General features: G+C 34.0%; 1 protein-coding gene across 1 annotated transcript in view; it reads left to right on the top strand.

The window, feature by feature from the left end:
* Positions 1–13,180, top strand: part of ADAMTS6 (ADAM metallopeptidase with thrombospondin type 1 motif 6) — a 270,671-nt gene that overhangs the window by 194,194 nt on the left and 63,297 nt on the right. Inside the window, exons 15-16 of the mRNA XM_060007024.1 lie at positions 5,316–5,418; positions 12,767–12,900. Of these exons, the coding sequence (XP_059863007.1) occupies positions 5,316–5,418; positions 12,767–12,900 (237 nt within the window). The remainder of the gene's footprint in view (positions 1–5,315; positions 5,419–12,766; positions 12,901–13,180) is intronic.

The raw sequence follows: 13,180 nt of genomic DNA on the forward strand, positions 1-13,180 counted from the left end.
GCTTGATAAGTGTTAACACTAGGAGGCTGAAAACCTGTCAGGCTTCACTTTAAAAATTTGTTGCTTATGCCTACTGTTTTCTGTTGCGGTTTCTGCATAGTGTCAACATTTATTATACTTGAGTAACTTAAAAAGCATTACTCCCTAAACTCTCCACTATTCTTAAACAAAACAAAAATATATTTTATGTAATTTTTCCTTAAGAAATTACTCTTTTCTTTGATCTCTCTCATTCTTTGCAGCCGGAATACACAACTCCTACTGAGCTTATTTCTAATCAACACAAGATTCAGAGCATTCACTGAAGGAAACATTTAAATCAAGAGAACAGAACACTAGCTGATAATATGCTAGAAACAGAAAGGCATGGGATCAAGTCCCCAAGTCTACTACAGTTTCCAATTTACAGCACCTTCCATCTTCCATGTTTTTCTGTGAACATCCTAAACACTCCTGCCTCAGGGCTTTTGCATTTAATGTTTCCTGGAACACTCTTTTCACAGGTTTATATGTAAGTCACTTCCTCAGTTTCTTTTAACTTTATGCTCAAGTGCCACCTTATCAGAGAGAATTTCTCTTGCTCTACCATTTAAAACAACTCCCTCACCTGCGCCCAGCCCACCCCGCCACCTTAGTACCCTGCTTTATTTTTCTTCTTTCTCATCTCCAGCTACAGTGGGCTCCAGGAAAGCAGGGACCTAATCTGATTGGTTTATTCTCCAGAGCCTAGAATCCTATGTTATATATAAAAGCTTTTTATATATATTTGCTGAATATAAAAAAGACACTTCAGGCCAGTTCTTGGTGCCTGGTTTTAAGAGTACTAATGACAAGTTATTATGTCCCCATAGGAAAGCCATCAAGGTCTAGATACCTTTCAATAAGGGATTAGATTTGTTCAGTGTGGGTCCAGAAGAAAGGCGCAAGACCACTGGGTTATGGGAAGGAAGACAGATTTTGGCTGAAAGAAAGAACCAGATGATAATTGCAGCTGTCTGAAAAGTATTTGATCTATCTTTCTGTAGATTATACAGATTGTGTGACCACTTTGCGGGTAACTGTACAGGAAGTTTAAGAGTTTTCTGCAAATTATATTATATTCTGACATCAGTTCTTAAAAGTGTATGATTCTGTATTGACTCAAAAATTAATAATTGAGCTTGGTTCTTCTGCAAAATGCTGCCAGACATTTTTATCTATATGTTAACACCCGAAATCAGGGGTTGGCAAATTGCACCTTCTGAGTCAAATTTGGCCCATTGCCTCTTTTTGTAAATAAGATTTTAGTGGAACACAGCCCTGACTGTCATTTACATAATGTTTATGGCTTCTTTTACACTATGATATCACAGTTGAGTAGTTGTAACAGAGGTTATATGGCCCACAAAGTCTAACATATTTACTGTGTGGCCCTTGACAGAAAAAGTTTGCCAACCTCTGCCCTTAACCAATAAATTGCAAAATATAACACAAGGAAACATATCTCTATTCAGTCTCCCAAGTACCACTACCACTACTACTATCTCCTCCTCCTTCTCCTCCTTCTTTTCTCCTTCTTCATCATCATCATCATCAACTATTTTATCTGTAAAGATCCAACCATAATAATATAAACCACTCTAAATATTTAAACAGAGGGAATCTAATGCAAAGAATTGGTTACGTGGATAATGGAAGAGGCTGACAAGCCCATAGATCAGCATCAGCAGAAAGATACCACCACTCCTACCAGAAAAACATAGGAAGGAGGTAGTTTTATTAAAGCCTAGAGGCTGAAATCACACAGCAGAATGTGGAACCATACAATTGGGGGTGGGGGTGGCTGTTGTCTGATATTGGAGCCACAAAAATATTCTGCTTCTGCCTAAGATGCTGCTTGAGGTAGAGAGGAAATGAGAGAAATACCCTGGCTTCTCCCACTAGTGCCTTCCATTGCCTGAACTCAACCAGAAGTCAGCTGACACAGAGGCCTAGGAAATGGAGCCTGCAGATTTGTTCCCCCGACATAAAGAGCAGAGCAAGAGAATGGTGAGGAATGAGTCTAAGGATGCCTAGACCAAAGACCACACAACTGCTAATGGTTATTGAGTGCTACCAGTACCAGGTAAAGAGCTAAACAATTTACATGAATCCTCACCTACTGAGTAAATACTAGTGTTATCTCCAGTTTATAGATGAGGCTTGGAAAATTAAGTACATTGCTGAGGGCTATGAATTAAATACATAAGTTAGAATTGAATCCAGGTCTGTCTTACTCCAAAATCCTTACTTTCAGCCCTCTCATTTTGTAAATAAGAAAAAAGTAGTTTGGAGCAGATAAACTTGTAGCTGTTAAAGACAAGGCTAGGTCTAGAACCCAAGTTACTCCTATAAGGTTTTCGTACATCTTAAGAACTTAAAAACCTATTGTAGCATTTAGAGAGTCCAGAGGAGGCCCCCACTCAGATGCAGGAAGTGTCTTTGCACCTTGAAACTGTTACTAAGCAGCCCTCCTGGACACAATTTACTCAGTTATAAAATGGGATTATTAATTATAACTACCTTATGAGAGTGTTGAGAGAGCTTAAATAGATACAGATCTAGAGACCTCTGAACAGTGTGCCATGAGATAGGTACTTACTAAATGCTTAGAAAAAGGTAAGTAGGTGTTCTTATTGTTAATATTTTTATTATGCTGAACCTGGGAGTGGTTATCACAGGAAAAGAATAGATCAGAAATATTATGAAATGTTATCCAAGTTTGTCATTAAACAGTAATATCCTCCTTTTGGACCTTTTACTTCTATCTAGGATAATAATTACAAGATAGTCAAGAATAGGATTTTTGTTCATTTTGGGTTTTTTTTTGAAGAGAGACTTTTTATTTTTATTTATTTATTTATTATTTACTTATGACTGTGTCGGGTCTTAGTTGCAGCACGTGGGATCTTTCACTGTGGCAGGCGGGCTCTTCGTTGCAGAGCACGGGGCTTCTCTCTAGTTGCGGCACTCAGTCTCAGTAGTTGCAGTGCACAGGCTTAGTTGCCCGGCAGCATGTGGGATCTTGGTTCCCCGACCAGGGATCAAACCTGCGTCCCCTGCATTGGAAGGTGGATTCTTAACCACTGGAGCACCAGGGATAGTCCCTGTTTGGTTTTGTTTTAAGTGAGTGGCCCTCAAGTGCCTTAGTTTATTAATTCAGGGCTTTTTTTTTTTTTTAACCAGTCCTTATCTATGAAATGTTATCTGTTATGCTTCTATACAGTTCCTTTCTTTCATCCGGGGTAGCTGTTGTCCAACTATTCCCAAAATATGACCTTTTCTTTCCTGTCCCCATGGCTTTACTTAGCTTCATTTTTAATAGAAGTCCTTTTTCTTTCTTAACCAGCTCAGTTCCTATAATACTTTGTAATATTATAAAGAATAAGTATGTATGATACTTTATTATAATTCTTATAATATACTCAAGATTTTCTTCCTCAACAAATATTTCCCTAACTAATCACATGACGCATTGATCTTTCATCTATATATAGCACCTGTAGACAATCTATAATGCGCTGTCATATACTTATTGCCTGAGATAGGGCTGTAGCTCTTCCATTTTTATCTTGTTACTCCAAATAGATTGAAAGTCATGCTTGGGTAAAGTTTTAGGTGGTCGGTGCTTTACAAATACTTAAGTATTATGTGAAAACTTGTGGCTAGATTTCAAATTACCTGTGTTTTATTAAATTGATGATATTTGCTTAAAAACTAGTCTTGCTACATGACAAAGCCACTGACAACCTTGGTCATTTTCTGGGATTTCCTGAAAATGGCTTGTAAAGGGAAGCATTTCTTTATTTCAAAGATAAGCACACCATGAAACAAAAGACCCTGGAAGCATATCCTTCCAGCGTCATGCACTATGTAACCTATGGTAAATAGTTTTCATTTTTTAAAAGGTAAATAAGGATAATTCGACAGGCAGAACCATTAGGTTTAGCATTGCAGTGTCATATTTTAACGTGCAGAAAATATTTTAAAATGCAAGGCTCATAACAGAACGTAGACCTGCTGTCACTATTTTCAGAATATGAGGCTTTGGACTTGATATGGTAGAAATTTTAACCACAGTATATAGGAAGTAATGATGACCATGCACATATTTGCACCTTGTGGTTTATTAGTTTTGCACATGCTTCAAGGGACCATTTGCAATGTACTGATCTCAGGAAACTGTATAAAGTAAATGTAGAGATCTAAGGGAGGGTAGTAAAATGTCCTCAAAATGATCTCTGAGATTGTAGCATACTCGCCATTTATTCACAATTGAGACTTTTATCTAATGACTTATTTTGTTCTGTCATATTTAAGGGAAATGTTTTCCCCACCCATGTTTCAAAAGCAGTACTTTGATTTTTAAGTGCTACTGCTCCAGAATTCTAAAAGATAAGTCAAATTAGGTCATATTTCCTCAAACACTATGAGAAGTTATACTTTTAATTCTTTGTGAACTTTAAGATTAAATTTAGGATGGCCCTGTGGTATTTGAAATCCAGACCTAACTAGATTGGCAAGATTTTCTTCCCTAAAAAACTTAGGTAGAAGAAGCATTCCAAACTTTTAAAAACAAATAATCCTCTCTTCACCCTCTCAACATCCTTCTCTCCTCCACCACCCAACACATGTACATGTTTTGAAAATTTAGTATTTTATTTTCTGTGATGTTAATAGATTAAATGTAAATCTTAATAAGTCCGAATTCCTTGAATTTAAAGGTGTTTAGACGTGAGGCCTAGCATTTTGCCCAGTTCATTCCACATCTTAAAATATGGTTTTTGTCAGGGCTAGACAGTAAACAGCTATAGTAGTTGGGATCCAAACCACAATTAATAGTGCTGAATGTCATGTTACAAACCTGCCTCTTGATTTCTTAAAATAAAGAGCTGGGAGTAGCTGTGGCAACTGGACCTCAAATACTGTTACCGAAAAGGATTTTGTGTTTTAGTTTCTTCATCTAGTTTTTATGTCTGTTTATAAGGAGATACCTGACGGATTGATTGCAAAGTGGACTATGAGATGCGTCTGAGTGTAAAGTTATATGGAAACTGTCTAACACTTAACTTTGTTTAAGTTACTTCAGTTATTTCTTCTGTGGCTAAGATTACAATTCAGACACTTCAGTCATAATACTGGTTGTAAAACAGTAAAGCAAATGCCAGAATTATAGCCAGAGAATAAGGGAGTAAGCTAATGTGATGGAGTTCAGGCACTTTTAATTTTAGGGACATTGTCCCTTGGTTTTGGTATTTTTCAACAATCATACTATTTATGATTTTATTTTATTTTAGCCATGTCCTTTGGGGGCCCGAGATTTTCGAGAGAAACAGTGTGCAGACTTTGACAATATGCCTTTCCGTGGAAAGTATTATAACTGGAAACCTTATACTGGAGGTAATGTATAACCTGGCAGAGTTTTCATCATGCTTGAGAGCTTTGCAAATATAAAGGAATATATAAATACATACAAACATGCCTTACATTCATATACATACTAGTAAAGATTAGTGTTTGTAAATCACAGGAAAGTGCTTCTAATACTATAAAGGTCTCGTGTTTTAGTTTCCCTGTAATAAAGTTAATATGTTAGTACAAATGATCAGAAATCATTTTTTAAAACCCAATTCTATTTAACAAGGTACAAAGTTCCTAGAAATAATGTAAATCCAAGTAATATTTCTGAGTTCTTGAGACTTCCTTGGGGTGTATAGACATTATATTATAATAATTTGCAATTATTGAATGTGTGGAATTATCACCCTAAAAACAAATTATAATGATATAAATCAACTCAAAAGAGGCCAGGAAAATCTGTGTCTTTCTCGGTCACAGACCAAGGATCTTTCCATAGATGATTATTGTTCTTTTTCAGGGAAACATTTTTTGCTCTTTATTTTAGGCAAGTATCAGACGCTAATTGCTCTGTAAGCACAAGAAGTTTTCTTACGCTCCCAAAATACAAACTAAATTTTGTTAAAATTTTCTCTTAGAAAAATAGAATGTACTCTTAAAAAAACTTTTATTAATTGTTTTTCCAATATCTTAGTTAGTTTTTTGTTTTTTTTCTTGGCCATGCCACATGGCTCTCGGGATCTTAGTTCCTCAACCAGGGATTGAACCCAGGCCCCAGCAGTGGAAGCACCAAGTCCTAACCACTAAACCACCAGGGAATTCCCCCAACATCTTACTTTGAAAACTTTCCAACATAGAGCAATATTAAAACAATTTTGCAGTGACAACTATCTGCCCACCACCAAGATTCTATCATTAATATTTTTAATATACTGTCTTTATTACATGTCTAGTCATCTCTCTATCCATTCATTAATTTATTCTATTTTTCAGGTGCATTTCAAAGTAAATTGTAGTCATCAGTATACTTTCCTCTAGATGCTTCAGCTTGTATAAGTTTAACCACAGTTCAATATTTATTTTCTGTTTTCTTTTCAGGGAAGATTATGTACAATGAAATGCACAAAACTTAACTGTACTTTCCCTGAGTTTTGACAAATGCATACACCTGTAAAACCTTACTGAGTTATAGAACATTACCATTACCTCCAAAATTCTCATAGTCCTCATACTTCTTCCCATTTAGTAGCTGCCTCTACCTACTTCCAAGAGGCAACCAGTTCTGATTTTTTTCCTTACCATCAGTTAGTTTTTTCTGTTACAGAACTTCATGTAAAGGAAATCATGGCATATTTACTCTTTTATCCAAGGCTTCTCTAAGCCTAATGTTTTTGAGATCCATCCATGTCCTTGCAAATGTAATTAGTTCATTCTTTTTTAATTGCTGAGCAGTATTCCATTGTACTAACCAGTTTGTTTATCCATTCTGCTATTGATGGAAACCTGATTGTTCCTAGTTTTCAGCTGTTATGAATAAGTGGCTATGAACATTTGTGTATGTCTTTTTGTGGGCATATGTTTTCATTTCTCTTGGGTAAATACTTAGGGGTGGAATTGCTGGGCAATAGGGTAGCTGTGAGTTTAGTTTTAAAAGAAACTGCCAGATGTTTTTCCAAAGCGATTGTACCAGTCACACTCCCATCAACAGTGTATAAGAGTTCTGTTTGCTCCCCATTCTTGCCAACATTTGGTGTTTTCAGTCATCTTCTGGTGGGTGTATAATGTTGTCTCAGTGAAGTTTTAATTTGCATTTTCTGATCATTGAATATGTTGAGCACGTTTTCATGTGCTTATTGAGCATTTATATATCCTCATTTATAAAATGTTTGTTCAAATCTTTTACCTATTATTTTTTGAATTTTATTTATTTATTTTTTATACAGCAGGTTCTTGTTAGTCATCAATTTTATACACATCAGTGTATACATGTCAATCCCAATTGCCCAATTCATCACACCACCACTCCCACCCCCCCGCCATTTTCCCCCCTTGGTGTCCATACGTTTGTTCTCTACATCTGTGTCTCTATTTATGCCCTGCAAACCGGCTCATCTGACCATTTTTCTAGATTCCACATATATGCATTAATAGCCGACATTTTTTTTTTTCTTTCTGACTTACTTCATTCTGTATGGCAGTCTCTAGGTCCATCCACATCTCTACAAATAACCCAATTTCATTCCTTTTTATGGCTGAGTAATATTCCACTGTATATATGTACCACATCTTCTTTATCCATTCATCTGTCGATGAGCATTTAGGTTGCTTCCATGACCTAGCTATTGTAAATAATGCTGCAATGAACATTGGGGTGCATGTGTCTTTTTGAATTATGGTTTTCTCTGGGTATATGCCCAGTAGTGGGATTGCTGGATCATATGGTAATTCTATTTTTAGTTTCTTAAGGAACCTCCATACTGCTCTCCATAGTGGCTGTATCAATTTACATTCCCACCAACAGTGCAAGAGGGTTCCCTTTTCTCACACCCCGTCCAGCATTTGTTGTTTGTAGATTTTCTGATGATGCCCATTCTAACTGGTGTGAGGTGATACCTCATTGTAGTTTTGATTTTCATTTTTCTAATAATTAGTGATGTTGAGCAGCATGTGCCTCTTCCTTTGCCTATTTTTAAATTGGTTATTTATCTTTTTATTCTCAAGTGGTTCATTTATCAGATAGGTTTTACAAGTATTTTCTCACAGCCTATGGCTTTCTTTACTTTCTTTGCTTTTCTTTATGTTTTAAATGGTGTTCTGGATGAGTATAAGATTTTAATTTTGATGAATTCTATTTTTTTTAAATTTTATGGTCATTGTGTTCTATGTCCTGTCTTAGAAATCTTTGCCTACCTTAACTCAGGAAGATATTTTCTTCTAAAAGCCTATGGTTTTGATCTTTATATTTAGATCTACAGTCTAAAAATAATTTCGGGGTATGGTATGTATTTTTAGTGTATTTATAGACTCTATTTTGTTTCATTGATCTATTTGTCAATCCTATGCTGGTACCACACTGACTTGATTAACTGTAGAGTCTTGGACATGGGTAGTGTAAGCTCCTCCTACTTTGATCTTTTTTTTAAGAGTCCTTTGTATATTCTAAGTGCTTTGCATTTCCATATAAATTTTAGAATCAGTTGTTAATGGTTACAGAAGAACATGTTGGGTTTATGATTCTTGTCATGTTGAATCTTTATATCAATTGAGGAAAAACTGATATACTAACAATATTGAATTTTCCAATTTATGAACATGGTATATCTCTCCATGTTTTCCTTAATTTCTCTCAGCTATGCTTTATAGTTTTAGGTGTAAGGTCATGCACATCTTCTGTTAAATCTATTCCTGAGTAATTTATGGTTTTGACACTACTGTAAATAAAAGTTTAGAATTTTTTATTTTCAATTGTTTCAATTGATTTTTACATATTAACTTTGTATTCTGTGACCCTTCTAAATTCCCTTACTAGTTCTAATAGTTGTTTTGTAGATTGTTTAGAATTTTCTTGGTAAATAGTCATGTTATCTGGAAATAGAGATTATTATTTTCAATCTTTGGACCTTTTTATTTTATTTTCTTGCCTTAATTCACTGACTTGGCCCTTCAGTACAATTTGTGCATGTATTAATTATATGTGTTTTTCTTCTTTATTCTGTTAATATAGTGACTTAGTTGATAGATTTTATAAGGTCAAACTGACATTTTACTCCCAGGATAAACCCCATGTGATAATGATTTATTATCTTTTTATTTATTATCTTGTTATTGGGCTTAATTGCTAATATTTGATTAATGATGTTTACATCTATCTTCATAAGGAATATTGATTTGTAAATTTTTTTCTTGTCATGTTTTTGATAAGTTTTGGTATCAGAGTTACTCTGGCTTCCAGAAATAGAATCCTTATTTATCTTGAAGGAGTTTGTAGGGTTGATAATATGTCTTCCTTAGAATAGATTTTACTAATAAAACCATCTAGGCTCGGTATTTTCTTGTGAAAATAATTTTTTTATTACAAACTCAACTCCTTTAATGGATAAAGAGCTATTCAGATTTTTTTATTCTTATGTCAGTTTTTGAATTTGTGTCTTCAAGAAATTTATGTTACTTCCATGTTGTCCAATTTATTCGCAGATAATTGATAATACCATTCTCTTATTATCCTGTTTAGTATCTATAGGATCTGTAGTGATATACACTCTTCCATTTCTGCTATTGATAATATGTATCTTCTCTCTTTTTCTTGATCATTCTTGCTTGAAGTTTATCAATTTTATTACTCTTTTCAAAGAATCAACTTTTGGTTTTAGTACTTTTTTTCTAATTAATTTTTTGCTCTTATTATTATTTGGAGGGAGGGGTTTATTTTACTGTTCTGCATTCCTAACATTTGATGTATTTTTATTTCCTTCAGTTCAAAATATTTTCTTATTTACATTGTGATTTCTTCTTTGACCCAGGGGTTATTTAGAACTGTGTTATTTTTATTTCTAAATTGTTGATTTTTTCTAGATTTTTTGTGATTGATTTATCATTTAATTACATTATGATCAGAGAATACTCTGTATGATTTAAATTTTTAAAATAGTTGAAATTTGTTTTATGATACAGCTTATTGTCCAGGTTGATGAATGTTCTATGTATACGTGAAAAGGATGTGTTTTCTCCAGTTGTTGGATATAGTGTTCTATATGATAACAAGGTCAAGCTGCATGATAGTATTGTTCAGATCTTTTATATTCTTTCTGATTTTTTTCTGCTCTGGTTTTTTAATCGGTTCCTGAGAGAAGTGTGTTAAAATCTTCAACTGTTTTATGGCTTTGCTTTTTGTGTGTGGGTGTAGGTTTTTGCTTCATGTATTTTGAATTGCTTTTATTAGGTGCATATACATTTGGGATTGTTTTGTCTTACTGTAGAAGTAAGTCTCTGAAATAATTCACAGATTTAATAATTAGCATCTAGATAATTGTGTGCTTTGTAAATTAACCCTAAATTCATAATAAGCTTTACTGAAGGTAATTGGTAATGTGACCTTCCATTCAGAGAATCATCTTAAATCCCTTCTTGAAATAATAACATTACCTCTTCTGAAAACTTATTGTAGCAGAGGAAGCTGAACACATCTTCAGCAATAAAGGAAGAATAAATATATTTGTATTATTATCACACAGTGCAGTGGGCTAAGGAATACAACCAGAGCATTTATGTGTTCTGCCTATCAAATACTACCTTACATAATTAATACTAAAATTGTGTAAATAAAAGACTCATGTTCTCTTTTTATAGTCTGGTGCATAAAAAGCTGCATTAAATTCCAAAGCATTACAATAAAAAATGGCGAAAGAACTACACTGGGTAGTAATGAAAAAAAAAATCCCAGTTAGATCTGTGGAAATTTAGAGCAATTTTATTCATGAGAATCTTATAAAAATAAATATAATACCTTGATTATCAGTTCAGGAAGAAATTATTTTATTTATTACTTGTTATTTCTGTTCTCAGTACAGCAAAATGTATCATTAACCTAAGCCTAATAATAACATTATGTTATATAGAAGTTCTATAGCCTGTAGACATTGAAAATGGAAGAAAACACAGACTTCAGCCAGAGGTTGTAAACTGGCAGTTCAGGAACCGTTTTTACTTATATACATGTTTTAGCCTCCACAGTATTTTTGAAATTTTTTATGAGTTTCCAAGAAGAGTGTTTATATATATATATATATATATATATATTTTTTTTTTTTTTTTTTTTTTTTGCGGTATGTGGGCCTATCACTGTTGTGGCCTCTCCCATTGTGGAGCACAGGCTCCGGACGCGCAGGCTCAGCGGCCATGGCCCACGGGCCCAGCCGCTCTGCAGCATGTGGGATCTTCCCGGACCGGGGCACAAACCCGTGTCCCCTGCATCGGCAGGTGGACTCTCAACCACTGTGCCACCAGGGAAGCCCAAGAGTTTATATTTTTAAAGTCTAGGTTTTCATCTCCTCTTGAAAAAACAATGTCTGACAATATTGGGCCATCTTCTTACATGACAAAAGTCAACTGTAACAGTGATCTACTTTAATCAATTGTTCTCTCTATAATTTATCATTGTCTCCATCACTCAGTTGACTTCTCTTTTACTTCACCCCGTAGAAACCTGGTTTCTGCCTTCACTAAGACCTAGGCATGTCATTTCATCTTTCTGTCTAATTTTCTTTTTTAGAGGAAGTCTTCCTTATTTCAAAGAAATTTTATCAGATCATTATAATAAGGCCAAAATGTTTTAAACATCATGGAACAAAGGTTCAACAGAAAGTATTTTTAAGTCCTAATTTTAATCAATAATTACATTTTTATAAATAGCTTTTTTATGTTCAGTTTTGAATAAAATAAATCCATATTGATTGCTACTTTTCCAATATACTAAGAAGTTATGATATGTAATCTGCTTGTTTTTTTAAAATTGCTACTATTTATACCTATTTTTCACGTCAACCTTGAAATACACACACAGCTATTGAAATACAAATTTCAAGTTACAAAATGAAAATTCTCAAGTTAGTGTATGCATTTATTCACAATATAAAGTTAGATTTTTAAAAAGTTATTCAAGTTTATTTCTTTTAGTTTTTATTCAATTTATTTAAACTAAAAATGTTTGACGCTATGTAATATTGGGTTGGCCATCTTACAGAAAAACCCAAACGAACTTTTTGGCCAACCCAATATTTATCTTTGATTTATTAATCTCATAAGAACTTTTCAAATTTAGTGCTATAATTAATTTTATCTTTGACTTGCTAATCTCATAAGAATTTATCTCCATGCTAGAGCCACTTTCATGGAATATATGTTTAAAGCAGCTCTAAGTTTACTTTTATTTTATAATTACCATATCTCTGCTTGAAGTAGCAGTTTTTGTATCGTATTCAGTAACAAGTGATATAATTTGCATAAATTTCTATTTGTCATACAAAGTCATTCTCAAGGCCTTCCTAAACTTTATTTTTTTAGTTTTTCAAAATTGCTTTTATTTCATCCATTTTTTTCAACATTCAGTTACCTCCACTGCGATCCCTTTTGACCTAAAATATATTGAAAATATATATGGGAAATACCTGAAATTTTAAAACCTTAAGATTACTCAGCAGGTCCTCCTTCAAGTTGCACAAGCAATGAAAGTAAACATGAAATTTTAGCAAAGAAGAAAAGAAACCTACACATCTAGGTATATAGTCAGAGAGTGATGGTCTGTTATCAATCGTAAATATGCTGTGGATGATACTGAATCACTGTTCCTTAGGAGAACCACTCCATTTATTTCTCTTCTACTATATTTGTCCAGGTGGGGTAAAACCTTGTGCGTTAAACTGCTTGGCTGAAGGTTACAATTTCTACACTGAACGTGCCCCTGCGGTGATTGATGGGACTCAGTGCAATGCAGATTCACTGGATATCTGTATCAATGGAGAATGCAAGGTTGCTCAGATTATGAATTTCATTGCTTTTTGTTGGGGTTTTTGAGACTTCTGTCTTTTTTTTCTCATATAGTAGCTCGTAATTAATACTATGCTAATTTTTAATAAAGGGCTGCATTTTAATTTAATTTTCAGTAAGGAAATATACATAGTTAAAGGTAGAATTATCCATTCACCTTCAAGCACCATGCAAGTGTGATTTATTCTGGTGTTCTAGTTATGTTTATAGGGATTGCTAGAGCTATGAAGATATTTTGGAATTTAATTTCCATTATTCTTCT

The sequence above is a fragment of the Delphinus delphis genome, chromosome 3, assembly GCF_949987515.2.
Source record: "Delphinus delphis chromosome 3, mDelDel1.2, whole genome shotgun sequence".
Lineage (NCBI taxonomy): Eukaryota > Metazoa > Chordata > Mammalia > Artiodactyla > Delphinidae > Delphinus > Delphinus delphis.